At 41.3% G+C, this 16,452-nt stretch overlaps 1 protein-coding gene across 1 annotated transcript in view; it reads left to right on the forward strand.

The window, feature by feature from the left end:
• The window catches only part of LOC124139666 (protein FAM227A-like), a 22,563-nt gene continuing 6,111 nt past the window's right edge, over positions 1–16,452 (forward strand). Inside the window, exons 1-10 of the mRNA XM_046506931.2 lie at positions 1–151; positions 2,126–2,293; positions 3,137–3,190; positions 4,890–4,966; positions 12,426–12,461; positions 12,609–12,722; positions 13,108–13,170; positions 13,845–13,985; positions 14,902–15,028; positions 15,243–15,347. Coding sequence (XP_046362887.1) covers positions 28–151; positions 2,126–2,293; positions 3,137–3,190; positions 4,890–4,966; positions 12,426–12,461; positions 12,609–12,722; positions 13,108–13,170; positions 13,845–13,985; positions 14,902–15,028; positions 15,243–15,347 — 1,009 coding nt within the window. The 5' untranslated portion in view covers positions 1–27. The remainder of the gene's footprint in view (positions 152–2,125; positions 2,294–3,136; positions 3,191–4,889; positions 4,967–12,425; positions 12,462–12,608; positions 12,723–13,107; positions 13,171–13,844; positions 13,986–14,901; positions 15,029–15,242; positions 15,348–16,452) is intronic.

The raw sequence follows: 16,452 nt of genomic DNA on the forward strand, positions 1-16,452 counted from the left end.
TAGCGTGTGGTTGCTGAGATAAACAACATGGCGGACCTCATCAATCGGGTTGGGTCGCCCATGGACATTTGCGAAGAAAGTCTTGATGAGGCGCCAGATAAAATTGAGAAAAGGAAAAGGCTGTTAACACTCAAACAACGAACACGATCACGTATCCTTTGCATTTAGGTTGCAACACTTCGAGTTTCGATTACAATCAACTCGCTGCTGGAATATTGCCTGTCCTAATTTCGATCAAAATGTCCAACTTATTCGTATCTGTACAATGCTATTTGGTTTTGTCAAAGTTTCTGAAAATATGATTTCCAGATTAACAATATATCATCCGAAAAAATGGTTTATATGTGTCATTGCAAAAGTAGATCATAGCAATTGTGGGAGCACCTTTAGAATACAGTACCACATTTTCTTGTGAGGACGGTCTCTGTCGTAGGTCACATGTCTTAAAGACAAGCAACCAGTTTTTGTGAGAATTCATCGGACGCGAACTCACGACCTCCGGATTGTTAGCCCGACAACTAACCGACTGAGCTACGTGGTGTCTCATGACTTTAGTCTTCGGACACTTACGAATTATCCCGATGCCATTTAGCACACTCGTCCTATTCCGTAATCTACAAGATACCAAGTGGCGAGGAATGATCCGATATGGTGCGAACTGAAAACTGCTCCAGGCGTCAGACGTCGAACTCGCGAGTACGCATGAATGACATTGTATTTAATCATTCGTCAGGTGGATTTGGTGACAGAAAAGTGTGGTAGGGAACACTATAAGGATGATGTGGATAATAGTAAGGAACGAGGGAGGCATGTGCATGAGTGACGACACAATGGTGAGTTCACTTTTGAATCAGTACTGAAAAAATGTAGCTGGTGAAAGTGGCTTATGTGAATGTTCCAGGACAGTTTCCAGTAGCCAAAGTATTCAACACAAAACCATTTCATCCTTTTTACTCGACGTTTTTGTGTAAAGAATATTAGGAGCCGCTATAGAATAATAGCCACTAAACGGGTAGATTTACCTAACCCTAATGATCGTAAAGGGATGATTGACCATAAAGGGGATCCAAGGGCTAAGGACAGAGTTCGGGGTAATCTAATAGCCTCTTAACGGGTACCTAACCCTAATGATCGTAAAGGGGGTGATTGATTGTAAAGGGGATCCAAGGGCTAAGGATAGAGTTCGGGGTTACCTACCCTAACACTAGCGATATTTGGATGTGTTCAGTGCCAATATATTATCCCTAATAAAGTGCATTCTTGTGCATAATAATGAGAATTAATGAACTGAAAATATAATATATGTATATTAGTTCCCATTTATAACCATTTTAGAATTACAAGAAAAACGAAAGAAAAAATATATTAGAAATAAAAGTTCTTTCGTTATCTAGCGGTTGCTATAAAATGCGCCGCCGCAGGCTATATTTATTTAACAAATATTCAAAACTCTCCACACTGCTAGGCGTAGTCAATGGCATTTCATGTAGAGATGATAGATCACTGGGAGGAGCTTATGCACACACGATGACCCCTGACGTCCCAGGGCATTGTTTCCCCAGTGTGACTGGCAACAAAATACTACAAATTACGTCATAGGGTATTGTCACGTGTTTGAAAAGTTTGTGGTACTGTATTCTAAAGGTAGGCCCAATTGTGGTCCTGTTTGTACATTTCCCCCTCATATTATACCTTGACAGGCCTCAGGGGCCACTTCTGAATTGAGCTGGTTATAACTAATATTAAAACAGTTGTACCATACTGATTCAATGACTTATTATTCAGAATAGATTCTGATAATTGCATGGAAAATATCGCACCATGGTGACAAAACCGATTTTTACCTGTATTTGAAGAAAGGTATTTGTATAGGGTCTATAAGCAAATAATGCGCCTACTGATGAATCCTTATGTTGAATTTTATGGTATCAGAGCCACTACAGAAATAAGTTCCTGAAGAAAGTTAATCTCACACATGGAGATTGTCACACACAAAATAAGCGGCAAATGGGACTTTTGTTTATCAAATACCAACATTTGCACACAATCTAAATACTATTTTTGTGCATAAAAATATGTAACATATTACGTACCTGTGTGTTGAAATCTTTAACCGTGTCTCCAGCATTTCTGATTGGTTCCATAGAAGCTGTAAACAAGAAAATCAGCAGTTTGGATCGTAAGCTTCAGGGGTACACTCAGCTGGTGTGTGAGAGTCGTGCCGCCAGCCATGCAGACCTTGCTGATCTGTTCCCGACCAGTGCTATGGGTCGGGACAGGTATCATCAGAGAGGTATGTGAACCATATATTCCATTTATACATTTATGTATACCAGTAGAAACGTATACATCAACATATTATTGGACACAGGAGCCACATGGGGATTCTGGGGTAAAACATGACCCCAGTAGCCAGTTCTTCTCGTAAGAGATGACTGAATGGATTGGGTGGTCAGAGTTGGTTGATTGTGTGTCATCCTGACTGCATGGGATGTTGCTAGTAATATCAATCACTGGTTTGTCTGGTCCAGATAATGTGCAAGCCATCATGATATAGCTTTAGAACACAAGCTTATTGTGCAGACTGCTGTGTTTTACAAGAAATAAACAAAGAAAACACTATGTGTCAACAAACTTGTATGGGGATTCATTTTGCCAAATCTTATGTCAATAGAATTATGATGAAATATGTGAACTGACCAGTATTGGACATGTTGGAGAACTATGGAACAAGTGTCTCAGTGGGTGATACCACCCTTTTTGTTACCAGTATTTGTATAAACTTTATTCCATTGTTGACATGTAAAAGTAACCCCCATAAATGATACTTACAGAATGAAAAGCAAATAACAACTAACTAGTGTCAGATTTTGCATCAAAACTATGAATGTAACAATCACAATGCCACAACAAGTGTAGAAATACTTTCTGAAGATTATTTCACAAGTGCAAATATTATTACAATGTTGTGTAAATTATTACCCTCTAAAATAAAAAGTATTTCACTTAATGTTATGTGTTTTTGTATCACGAAGTACACACTGACTCTCATGATTCATTTCATGTATACATTGAAAATAAATTTAGACAACCTTCTAATCTAGAACTATTGAACTTCTGTTTCTCTTCATTCCAGAAAGGGAGACGAAAGAAGTTAACTGTTTTGCTGGAATCTACACATTCAAGTCCAGTAAGTCCAAAGTCTTTCTCATTGAACTTGTCAGTTTTGTATCAGTCACACAGGTAGCCTTATTAAACAACAATGTTGCAATTATTGACAAGTTTGTAGTGAGAGCAGGTGTGACCAGAAGATAAGGGGTGGCTGAAAAGTTCTGAGCCTAACTACAAATTACAATGGTTTTCAATTATTTTTCGGGAGGTAGTCCACCATTAGGATTCCTTTGGAATCCTAGAAAACTGAAGCCTTCAGCTTGCCAGCTGATGGAACAGACTATCAGTCTCAGACAAATTCTGCTATTCTGCAATCGCAGAAAGATTTGCAGAAAATTTGACTTACCACAGAATTGCAGAAAAATCACGGAATTTGCCTTTTTAATTAATTAATACACTTATTTTCATTTTTGTTTATTTTCAAGCTTTTCTATCAAAATTTGCACTCAAATGATGCTCAAACATGTAACATGCAATTCAAACATACAAAACATGAATCCTACAATGAAAATTTGAAATATATCATTCCGACTTCATGTTGCTCATGTTCCTGTGGTATTATGACTACATAAACTATGTAACCATAAATAAATAGCAGACACTATGTATATGTATTTGCATAATTCTATGTCTTGAAATGTCTAAATACAAGAGACTAAGTTTTTTAAATGAGTTTGTAGTATTGTTTCTGGGGAAATGGTTATGCTGTTATTTGCCGCAGAATGTTGGTAATTTTACTGCAGAATTCATCTGGGACTGGACTTTGCCTTCTGAGAAGGAGATGTTAGACGTTTCCACTGCTTTGACTATTGTTTAGCCTCTGGCTGATAGTGGTGAACCCAAGTCTCATCCATGCATGTTATAAAAAATAGCTCAACAAACGCAGCTGGGTCTGCGTCAAAAGGAGGTAAATTTTCAAGAAAGATGACGAATCTGGAGTGTTTCTGATCAGAAGTCTTGGAACCCAGCGTGCCCAGCTCATTCCTTAGATTGTTCTCAACCCTCTCATGCGAGATGCCTACACTATTGGCTATGTGACATGTGGTGATTCATATTTTATCACCATTTTCCAAAGTGGTGGCAGTTGAAGGTCTTCCTGAACTTGGATCATCTTTGAGTCTCCCTCTTGAACTCTGCTGCCCACCACTTAAAAGTGTGACAGGAAAGAGCATCATCCCCTGAGGTTGACACTGTCTGCATGAATAGCTGTTGGAGTTGGCCCTAACAGTTGGATATACTTGATGACAGCATAGTAGCCAATTTTGTCCATTTTCACCAATGGAGGATACCTCATCACTGTGATGCCTGCAGAATTATGTTGCCTGGTTGTGTATTTGGTTCAGCCTGTAAGCATGGGAAGTATTGTACTTAACACATACATGCTGTATAAGGGTGAACTGGCCATCCTACATAGTTAGACTCAAGACTTAGACTTCACCCATGAAAAGAAATAAATCTGAAATGCCATATTTGTTCACCTTCCTCACCTTCACTGAAACATCTGTATCAAAACAATGTTAAAACTTTAGCCAAGTCCACTATATTAATGGAATCTTTCATTGCACTGGGGTTTCCATGTTCTTTGCCATCAACCACTGATGAGTTGCATTGAACACCCACTCATCACTCAAGTAGTAATAGTGAACATGCCTAATGATATGGCCTTCATTTCTCAATGCAATACTCACTGAAATATTCCATGTTGTGACACATTTCAGCCCTTGTCCCCGGACTCAGTCAGAGGGTGAAACACATATCTAAAATCAGCATGCAGCCCAGCAAGACAGCTCTCAGTGTGAGTATCTGGGGTCACAGCAGCAGGCTTCGATCCCACTATAGCACATTACAAATGCCTATTTAGTAGTATTACACAGAAAGTGTTGAAGCTACAGGCTTTGATCCCACTATAGCACATTACAAATATCTTCTTCTTTTTCTTCGTGTTGAAGCTACAGGGTTTGATCCCTCCATTTGTCACTAGGGTACGAATAAGGTGTTGGAGCTAGAGTTTGATCCCACCATTTGTCACTAGGGTACATAGGAAGGGTTGAAGCTACATGGTTTGATCCCTCCCTTTGTCACTAGGGTACACATAAAGTGTTGGAGCTAGAGTTTGATCCCACCATTTGTCACTAGGGTACATAGGAAGTGTTGAAGCTACATGGTTTGATCCCTCCCTTTGTCACTAGGGTACACATAAAGTGTTGAAGCTAGAGTTTGATCCCACCATTTGTCACTAGGGTACATAGGAAGGGTTGAAGCTACATGGTTTGATCCCTCCCTTTGTCACTAGGGTACACATAAAGTGTTGAAGCTAGAGTTTGATCCCACCATTTGTCACTAGGGTACATAGGAAGGGTTGAAGCTACATGGTTTGATCCCTCCCTTTGTCACTAGGGTACACATAAAGTGTTGAAGCTAGAGTTTGATCCCACCATTTGTCACTAGGGTACATAGTAAGTGTTGAAGCTACATGGTTTGATCCCTCCCTTTGTCACTAGGGTACACATAAAGTGTTGAAGCTCGAGTTTGATCCCACCATTTGTCACTAGGGTACATAGGAAGTGTTGAGGCTACATGGTTTGATCCCTCCCTTTGTCACTATGGTACACATAAAGTGTTGGAGCTAGAGTTTGATCCCACCATTTGTCACTAGGGTACATAGTAAGTGTTGAAGCTACAGGGTTTGATCCCTCCATTTGTCACTAGGGTACATAGGAAGTGTTGAAGCTACAGGGTATGATGCCTCCCTTTGTCACTAGGGTACATAGGAAGTGTTGAAGCTACAGGGTTTGATCCCTCCATTTGTCACTAGGGTACATAGGAAGTGTTGAAGCTACAGGGTATGATGCCTCACTTTGTCACTAGGGTACATAGGAAGTGTTGGGGCTACAGGCTTTGATCCCACTATAGCACATTACAAATATCTTCTTCTTTTTCTTTGTGTTGAAGCTACATGGTTTGATCCCTCCCTTTGTCACTAGGGTTCACATAAAGTGTTGAAGCTAGAGTTTGATCCCACCATTTGTCACTAGGGTACATAGGAAGTGTTGAAGCTACATGGTTTGATCCCTCCCTTTGTCACTAGGGTACACATAAAGTGTTGAAGCTCAAGTTTGATCCCACCATTTGTCACTAGGGTACATAGGAAGTGTTGAAGCTACATGGTTTGATCCCTCCCTTTGTCACTAGGGTACACATAAAGTGTTGAAGCTCGAGTTTGATCCCACCATTTGTCACTAGGGTACATAGGAAGTGTTGAAGCTACATGGTTTGATCCCTCCATTTGTCACTAGGGTACATAGGAAGTGTTGAAGCTCGAGTTTGATCCCACCATTTGTCACTAGGGTACATAGTAAGTGTTGAAGCTACAGGGTTTGATCCCTCCATTTGTCACTAGGGTACATAGGAAGTGTTGAAGCTACAGGGTATGATGCCTCCCTTTGTCACTAGGGTACATAGGAAGTGTTGAAGCTACAGGGTATGATGCCTCCCTTTGTCACTAGGGTATAGGAAGTGTTGAGGCTACAGGCTTTGATCCCCCATTTGTCACTAGGGTACATAGGAAGTGTTGAGGCTACAGGCTTTGATCCCACCATTTGTTACTTGGGTACATAGGAAGTGTTGAGGCTACAGGCTTTGATCCCACCATTTGTCACTAGGGTACATAGGAAGTGTTGAGGCTACAGGCTTTGATCCCATCATTTGTCACTAGGGTACATAGGAAGTGTTGAGGCTACAGGCTTTGATCCCCCCATTTGTCACTAGGGTACATAGGAAGTGTTGAGGCTACAGGCTTTGATCCCACCATTTGTTACTAGGGTACATAGGAAGTGTTGAGGCTACAGGCTTTGATCCCACCATTTGTCACTAGGGTACATAGGAAGTGTTGAAGCTACAGGCTTTGATCCCCCATTTGTCACTAGGGTACATAGGAAGTGTTGAAGCTCGAGTTTGATCCCACCATTTGTCACTAGGGTACATAGGAAGTGTTGAAGCTACATGGTTTGATCCCTCCCTTTGTCACTAGGGTACACATAAAGTGTTGAATCTCGAGTTTGATCCCACCATTTGTCACTAGGGTACATAGGAAGTGTTGAAGCTACATGGTTTGATCCCTCCATTTGTCACTAGGGTACATAGGAAGTGTTGAAGCTAGAGTTTGATCCCACCATTTGTCACTAGGGTACATAGTAAGTGTTGAAGCTACAGGGTTTGATCCCTCCATTTGTCACTAGGGTACATAGGAAGTGTTGAAGCTACAGGGTATGATGCCTCCCTTTGTCACTAGGGTACATAGGAAGTGTTGAAGCTACAGGGTATGATGCCTCCCTTTGTCACTAGGGTATAGGAAGTGTTGAGGCTACAGGCTTTGATCCCCCATTTGTCACTAGGGTACATAGGAAGTGTTGAGGCTACAGGCTTTGATCCCACCATTTGTTACTTGGGTACATAGGAAGTGTTGAGGCTACAGGCTTTGATCCCACCATTTGTCACTAGGGTACATAGGAAGTGTTGAGGCTACAGGCTTTGATCCCATCATTTGTCACTAGGGTACATAGGAAGTGTTGAGGCTACAGGCTTTGATCCCCCCATTTGTCACTAGGGTACATAGGAAGTGTTGAGGCTACAGGCTTTGATCCCACCATTTGTTACTAGGGTACATAGGAAGTGTTGAGGCTACAGGCTTTGATCCCACCATTTGTCACTAGGGTACATAGGAAGTGTTGAGGCTACAGGCTTTGATCCCACCATTTGTCACTAGGGTACATAGGAAGTGTTGAAGCTACAGGCTTTGATCCCCCATTTGTCACTAGGGTACATAGGAAGTGTTGAAGCTACAGGGTATGGTGCCTCCCTTTGTCACCAGGGTACATAGGAAGTGTTGAAGCTAGATTTTGATCCCACCATTTGTCACTAGGGTACATAGGAAGTGTTGAAGCTACAGGCTTTGATCCCCCATTTGTCACTAGGGTACATAGGAAGTGTTGAGGCTACAGGCTTTGATCCCACCATTTGTCACTAGGGTACATAGGAAGTGTTGAAGCTACAGGCTTTGATCCCCCATTTGTCACTAGGGTACATAGGAAGTGTTGAGGCTACAGGCTTTGATCCCACCATTTGTCACTAGGGTACATAGGAAGTGTTGAGGCTACAGGCTTTGATCCCCCATTTGTCACTAGGGTACATAGGAAGTGTTGAGGCCACAGGCTTTGATCCCACCATTTGTCACTAGGGTACATAGGAAGTGTTGAAGCTACAGGCTTTGATCCCCCATTTGTCACTAGGGTACATAGGAAGTGTTGAGGCCACAGGCTTTGATCCCACCATTTGTCACTAGGGTACATAGGAAGTGTTGAGGCTACAGGCTTTGATCCCACCATTTGTCACTAGGGTACATAGGAAGTGTTGAGGCTACAGGCTTTGATCCCACCATTTGTCACTAGGGTACATAGGAAGTGTTGAAGCTACAGGCTTTGATCCCCCATTTGTCACTAGGGTACATAGGAAGTGTTGAAGCTACAGGGTATGGTGCCTCCCTTTGTCACCAGGGTACATAGGAAGTGTTGAAGCTAGATTTTGATCCCACCATTTGTCACTAGGGTACATAGGAAGTGTTGAAGCTACAGGCTTTGATCCCCCATTTGTCACTAGGGTACATAGGAAGTGTTGAGGCTACAGGCTTTGATCCCACCATTTGTCACTAGGGTACATAGGAAGTGTTGAAGCTACAGGCTTTGATCCCCCATTTGTCACTAGGGTACATAGGAAGTGTTGAGGCTACAGGCTTTGATCCCACCATTTGTCACTAGGGTACATAGGAAGTGTTGAGGCTACAGGCTTTGATCCCCCATTTGTCACTAGGGTACATAGGAAGTGTTGAGGCCACAGGCTTTGATCCCACCATTTGTCACTAGGGTACATAGGAAGTGTTGAAGCTACAGGCTTTGATCCCCCATTTGTCACTAGGGTACATAGGAAGTGTTGAGGCCACAGGCTTTGATCCCACCATTTGTCACTAGGGTACATAGGAAGTGTTGAAGCTACAGGCTTTGATCCCACCATTTGTCACTAGGGTACATAGGAAGTGTTGAGGCCACAGGCTTTGATCCCACCATTTGTCACTAGGGTACATAGGAAGTGTTGAAGCTACAGGCTTTGATCCCACCATTTGTCACTAGGGTACATAGGAAGTGTTGAGGCCACAGGCTTTGATCCCACCATTTGTCACTAGGGTACATAGGAAGTGTTGAGGCCACAGGCTTTGATCCCACCATTTGTCACTAGGGTACATAGGAAGTGTTGAGGCTACAGGCTTTGATCCCACCATTTGTCACTAGGGTACCCTAGTGTTCAGGGTTTTACCTTGACTTACAAACTTGGGGCTCCTGGGGATCCCTATAATTGATTTAGGGGGTCCATACAGTAAATATGGGAGTCCTGTAAAGTAATGAAATGGTGTAGTTAAATTGGTGTGGTTATATTCCTTGTCATGAATTTTGTTCAATGAATATTATTGTGCGTTCCTTGGCATGCAATATTTTTTTTTGTCTACGTCAACTCTTTGCATTTGTGCACCTTTCTGCATTGTGTACCACCTCGAGTGTTGAAGCTACTCCAGCTGTTTGGGTTTGATCCCACCATTTGTCACATGTGCTTAGGACAAGATCATGGAGTCATTTTCAGTTTTGAGATGGTAATGTAATGTTCAGGTTATGATCTGAATGAGTATGGTTTAACTTGTGGGCCTCAGGATATAATGGAGCCATATATAAAAACAACAACTTTGTGGCCATTACACTGTCATCATGGTTCAAAATGAAATATAATTTGGTACATGTATAGTTAGCAGTGGGGCTCAACACACCGGTAGATTCCTAGAAACGTGTGTACAGCTGATTGCTACTTCCAGCTTAGTTTACCAGAAAATACAGACTGTGATCTTAATCTCTGCATATAAAACAATGCCTTTCAGAACAGGAAATACAATTTAATACATAAATCATCATGTCTTGTGTTTTTTTTATCTCAAATTTCAAATTTGTCTGGACCAAGTTTAATTGTTATGATTTGTTTGTTTCCCTGAATTCGCTGAAGGCATACGATGTAATTATACCCCCGTTTACGAAGTAAATCGGGGGTATATAGCGTTCCGTTCGTCCGTCCTTCCGTCTGTCCTTCCGTCTGTCCGTCCGGCCGTCCTTCCGTCCGAGCTTTTGTACGGCCTATAACTTTTTAACCATGCACCCTAGCTTCACCAAACTTGCTACATACATTTACCACAATGAGTACTTGTGCCTTTTGCTAGTTTGAAGATTCTGAATTTTTTAATTTTTGCCGTTTCCATGGAAACATTAGAAACTTAAACTTTTAGGGTGGGTGTTTTGTACGGCCTATATCTTTTTTAACTATGCACCCTAGCTTCACCAAACTTTCTACACACATTAACCACAATGAGTACTTGTGCCTTTTGCTAGTTTGAAGATTCTGAATTTTTTAATTTTTGCCGTTTCCATGGAATCATGGTGAAACATAAATTTTGGGTAGAGTTTTTGTACGATCCATGTTTACAATATTATGTATCCTAGCTTCAGCAAACTTGCTACATTAACCACTATGATTGTTTTTTATCTTTTATAAGATTCTGAAAGTTTTCTCTTTTGCTGTTTTCATGGAAACATGATGGAATTTAGAAATTTTGATGACCGGTTTTGTATAGCTAATATATTTTCAAAAATTGTTTCCACACATGTAGATCATCATAAGTATCTGTGCTTTGAATTTATGAATTCTCTACCATATCTGTTTAGGCTAGATGGAAATTATTAATTTATTGATTTTCTTATATGATATTGTTCCATTTTTTGTGTTTTTATATCAACAATTTTTGGTCCTTTTGATAATTCTTCTTATGTAACTCCTCAATCAAATTTTTATTCAAAGGTGTTCATGGTGATCTACTTCCTCGTAGTGAACACTGGTAACATGGGAGTTTGGGGGGGGGGTCAATTGTCACTGGAACTCAATCTTAGTTTTTAAAACATTGAAGTTAAAATCAGATAGAAATATGTAATACAGTATTTCATTAATTAACAAACTATTTACTATTTGTTGTTGACCAGCGGGGATAACGGGGGTATGTGAGCTTTGCTCACTTCTTTCCTGTTTTTTTCTGCAGAAGACAAACACATTTTTATTGCAAATGTAGGGGTTGTGTATGCGCTGGTGACGTGCTTCATTCCCATTCGCTTTATAGACAGGGTATATAAATTAGCATCGATTTTGAAGGCTTGTACAGAGGAGTCACCTTTTATGTGGGGTCACTTTATAGACGGCAATATACAGAACTTTTGTGACCTTCAGCTTGTATCTGGGTAGGGTCAGGTAATATGGGGTCGGGTACTTGGGTAGTAAATTTGGACTTGTACCAGTCCTATCATGTACAGTATCATACCGTTTGTCCTTATGTGAATCATACTTTGTTCAAATCATTAGATTTTAGTGTTGGTTTTTAGTCTCCACTACTTAAACAGAAAATATCTGAATATTAATACTGACTGCAATTATTGTTAGGTGGGTGTCTATGTTGACTTTTTAAACTGCTGACTATATATTTAAGTGCATCTTCGAAAGGCAAGGGAGTTAACTGGCTATGAAAGTCAAGTTTCCACCCTTGCCGAACTAGGGTGGAATTTCTGGGCTCGATCGTAGCGCCACCAGTGGCTGTTATGAGTTATGTCCCTTCTATGCTTCTCTATCCAATCAGATTCCGCCTCTCATATCACTTGTATTTGCTTCAAACAAGATGGTGTCGCCCTGTCAAGATGATCTGATCGATAATCAAGATCTATGTCGTAATAAGACGGGTCTTACATTGTGAAGTGCATCAAATCATGTGAGCATCTTGATTAAAAGCATGAAAAGATTTGGAAAGACTGGTCTGACGCCAAATTGTCGGTACACATGCTTTGCAAATCTTGCGGTCGACCGAAATCTGCACAGACCAGATGTTGATTTTGTTGCACGATTTCTTTTGGACTATGCATAGACTCGTTAGTTCAGCCAAAATATCAATCCATTATTCCAGCCTAGTTTGGCAAGGGTGGAAACTGGACATTTCCGGGAAGATGATCTGGGTGAGCTAATGTGCTGTATCACTATTTTTCATGTTTCAGACAGGCTGGCATTGTTAATTTACTGACTGGAGCTGTGTAAGATATGTTATACATCAGAATTTAACTAACTTGTTACAGGCCAAGAAAGAGACCGGCAAGCCCAAATTTGTGGAAGTAAGTATTATAATTATAGAAGTGCCATCACTGTAATTTCAGCATACTGCTATTCAGAAAATTCCATTTTCTAATATTGGCTTCCTTTGCTGTAATATTTGATGTTCTATTGCCTTATCTTTTAATATTTTGTCCTCTTGGTTATAGCTGCATCAGTATCCAGGCTACGACCCGACAGAGTTAACTCCCCTGCCTGATGGGATCGCTGCAGCAGATATGCTGAACAATGCAGCCGGGGCCTCCATGGCGCTCGATCGTAAAGTGAGTCATTATCTGTAGATAACCACAACTTGTGAGTGTTAAAGACTGTGTACAAACATCCTCACAGTTTCCGCACTTGTTAGATCATGCAACATCCTATTTGCACCTTTTGGTGTTAGAGATTTTCAAGTCTAAAATAGGCTGTGGTCCATGATTTCTGCTATGTGTGTGTGTGTACCCCATGACTGCCTGAACATGTGACAATGGCTGCTTGGACTGTAGAGTATTTGGTTGAATGTCTGTATAAAGATATTTCTCTAATTAAAGATTTAATAGGGCTGTACTTTTATGAATGTGTTTGAGAATTGTGAAGAACTTGTGTGTGTTGTGCAGCCAGTCTATGACTTTGCATGGGTAATACTGAGTTATCATCTGTTGATTACAGCCGCACTTCAAGCCGGAGTTCGACCACCTGTTCTACTCACAGATGTCACAGGCAGTACTGCAGGTCAGATCATAAACACATTCTCGCCTTCATGTTGCTCTTTTATAACTTTTCCTCCGTGGTCTAGTGGTAGAGCGTCTGCCCGGAGAGCGGAAGGTCCGGGGTTCGATCCCGGGCCGCGTCATACCAAAAGACGTTAAAAGATGGTACTTGTTGTTACCCTGTCTGGCGCTCGGCATTAAGGGGCTAAAACAAGGACTGGTCGGCTCGAAGTCAGTATACTGTGTCTGAGTGGGGTATTCTTTTTAAACTGCGGCATGGTATCTCAGTGAGCTAGCACTATAAATCGGCATCAGTCCGGACTAGTACAAGCAGCCACACAAACACACACACATGCATGCATGTCGCTATATAAGTGCAATAATCTTGGATGCGATGTTGAACCCCATTTCACCTCACCTTTTATAACTTTTCAGGTTTTGGACATGTGGATTCTCAAAACAGTATCACATCACATTGCTACTATGTTGTTCTTGACGTTACACATGGATCAAGTCAGGGGAGCAGAAGACTGACTTCCATGAAAGTCCTTTGTGGACGAAATGGCTGAAACTTTCTTAATAATAATCATAAGACATCTGTTTATGTATTCCTAATCTCACCTTGTCTGGTCCAATCTTAGTCTTTACTTAGTCTTACCATGTTTGTTCTTGGTCTCACCGTCTGTTTACGTACAGGATCTATTCTGGTACTACTTCCTGGAGAAGTTCCAGTCCAGTCGCAACTCCCAGGTGAAGCTATTCAACCGTATCGCCCACAACTATGTGAAGCTGATGATCTATGCCAAGAACCCCGTCTACAGAGACACCTTCCTCAAGGTGGGACCACAATATGCATTTTCCGGCTTCCTTGGTTAAATCAGAGGATCTTCACAGGATTCCTTCAAGAAGTTTACAATAAACATGATTCTAATTTCCATATTGAGATAATTTAATTGTGGATTATCTGGTCCATACCTGATTATTTACAGGCCACCACCTATAGCTGTAATAATGCAGGTGTAGCATTAAAAAAACAAAAAACAATTTCATTCAATCATTGGGGGGAAAAGGCAACGATATTTGTGATCAACTGTGAGGTAAGGGATCTTATGGGTGAAAAGTCACATTTTGACTTCTTATTTTATTTTAAAACTACAGTATCCTAGGACAACAAAAATACAATTGATAACCTTCATTTCATATTATTACAGAGATACATGGCATCAAACATTTGCACTCATTTCCTGCAAAGTTCCATGTTCAGACTTATAACTGTTTATGTAATGATTGCAGTTATTTTATATAATGTCTGATTTATTGCAAGAAGACATGTATGCTGAAATGTTTAGATGTTTTTATTACATTTCAAACTAACAAGAGAATAATAAGATATTTTTGTACAGTCTGCACACATGGCAATTTTACAGAAGTAAATTGACGTCAAATGTCTTTCTTTGACGTCACGGGGGTGGTCGGGTAGCCTAGTGGTTAAAGCGTTCGCTCGTCACGCCGAAGACCCGGTTCCCGACATGTGGTACATCCCGGTACAATGTGTGAAGCCCATTTCTGGTGTCCCCCGCTGTGATATTGCTGGAATATTGCTAAAAGTGGCGTAAAACCATACTCACTCACTCACTCTTTGACGTCACAGCACATTTGTATCCTAGCACCGTGAAGGTCCCTTTTCTCCTGGTTGGTCACATTGTGCTTCTATCCATGACATGTTTCTGACCTGCGTTCTGTGTGTGAGCAGGAGTACCCCATGCTGATGTGCCAGGCAGTCTACTCCGCCTTCTGCCATGCCTTCCCCGATTCATACCGCCAGTTTGGAGAGGTCTTCAAGGATGACCTTGTGGCCCTCATCATGGAGTGGATGACCGGTACATGCATCCTTGTTGTGTGATTGTTGGTGTCATCATTGTGTCAGTGTTTGTGCGTTGTTTCAGTGTGTCATTGTTTCAGTGTGTCATTGTTGGTGTTTATATCATTGTTGTGTTAATGTTTGTCATTGTTTGTGTAATGTTGTTTGTGTCATTGTGTAAGTGTAAGTAGTCTGAATAGAGCTGAGATAATGTGGTCTGTGTTGTGTTCCAGGGCTGCGTCTAGCCCCAAGGGTGTGGCTGACATGGAACATGGAGCATCTGGAGCCAGCCAACATCAAGATGAGGGAAGAAATACTCTCACAGAAAAACAAGAAGTGTAGGTTTCACATTCATTGTACTTGGTTTCCCATCTGTTGTTCCAGGTTTCACATCAGTTGTACTAGGTTTCCTATCTGTTGTATCAGGTTTCTCATCTGATGTACTAGGTTTCCCATTTATTGTACCAGGTTTCCCATCTGTTGTTCCAGGTTTCACATCTGTTGTTCCAGGTTTCCCATCTATTGCACTAGGTTTCCCATCTATTGTACTAGGTTTCCCATCTATTGCACTAGGTTTCCCATCTCTTGTACTTGGTTTCCCATCTGTTGTACTAGGTTTCCCATCTATTGTACCAGGTTTCCCAACTGTTGTTCCAGGTTTCCCATCTATTGCACTAGGTTTCCCATCTATTGTACTAGGTTTCCCATCTATTGCACTAGGTTTCCCATCTCTTGTACTTGGTTTCCCATCTCTTGTACTTGGTTTCCCATCTATTGTACTAGGTTTCCCATCTGTTGTACTAGGTTTCCCATCTATTGTACCAGGTTTCCCAACTGTTGTTCCAGGTTTCACATCTGTTGTACTAGGTTTCCCATCTATTGCACTAGGTTTCCCATCTATGGTACCAGGTTCCCCATCTATTGTACCAGGTTTCCCATCTGTTGTACAAGGTTTCCCATCTGTTGTACCAGGTTCCCCATCTATTGTACCAGGTTTCCCATCTATTGTACCAGGTTTCCCATCTGTTGTACCAGGTTCCCCATCTGTTGTACAAGGTTTCCCATCTATTGTACCAGGTTTCCCATCTTTTGTACCTAGGTTTCCCATCTGCTGTACCAGGTTCCCCATCTATTGTACCAGTTTTCCCATCTTTTGTACCAGGTTTACCATCTGTTGTACCAGGTTTGCCATCTGTTGTTCCAGGTTTCACATCTGTTGTTCCAGGTTTCCTTTCTGTTGTACTAGGTTGCCCATGTGTTGTACTAGGTTTCCCATCAGCTGTACAAAGGTTTCGTATCTGTTGTACCAGGTTTCCCATCCATTGTGCTTGGTTTCCCATCTATTGTACTAGGTTTCCAATCTATTGTACCAGGTTACCCATCTGTTGTACTTGGATTCCCATCTGTTGTACCAGGTTTCACATCTGTTGTACCAGATTCACC

The sequence above is a fragment of the Haliotis rufescens genome, unplaced genomic scaffold (genome assembly GCF_023055435.1).
Source record: "Haliotis rufescens isolate VD_foot unplaced genomic scaffold, xgHalRufe1.0.p SCAF_28, whole genome shotgun sequence".
Classification (NCBI taxonomy): Eukaryota; Metazoa; Mollusca; class Gastropoda; order Lepetellida; family Haliotidae; genus Haliotis; species Haliotis rufescens.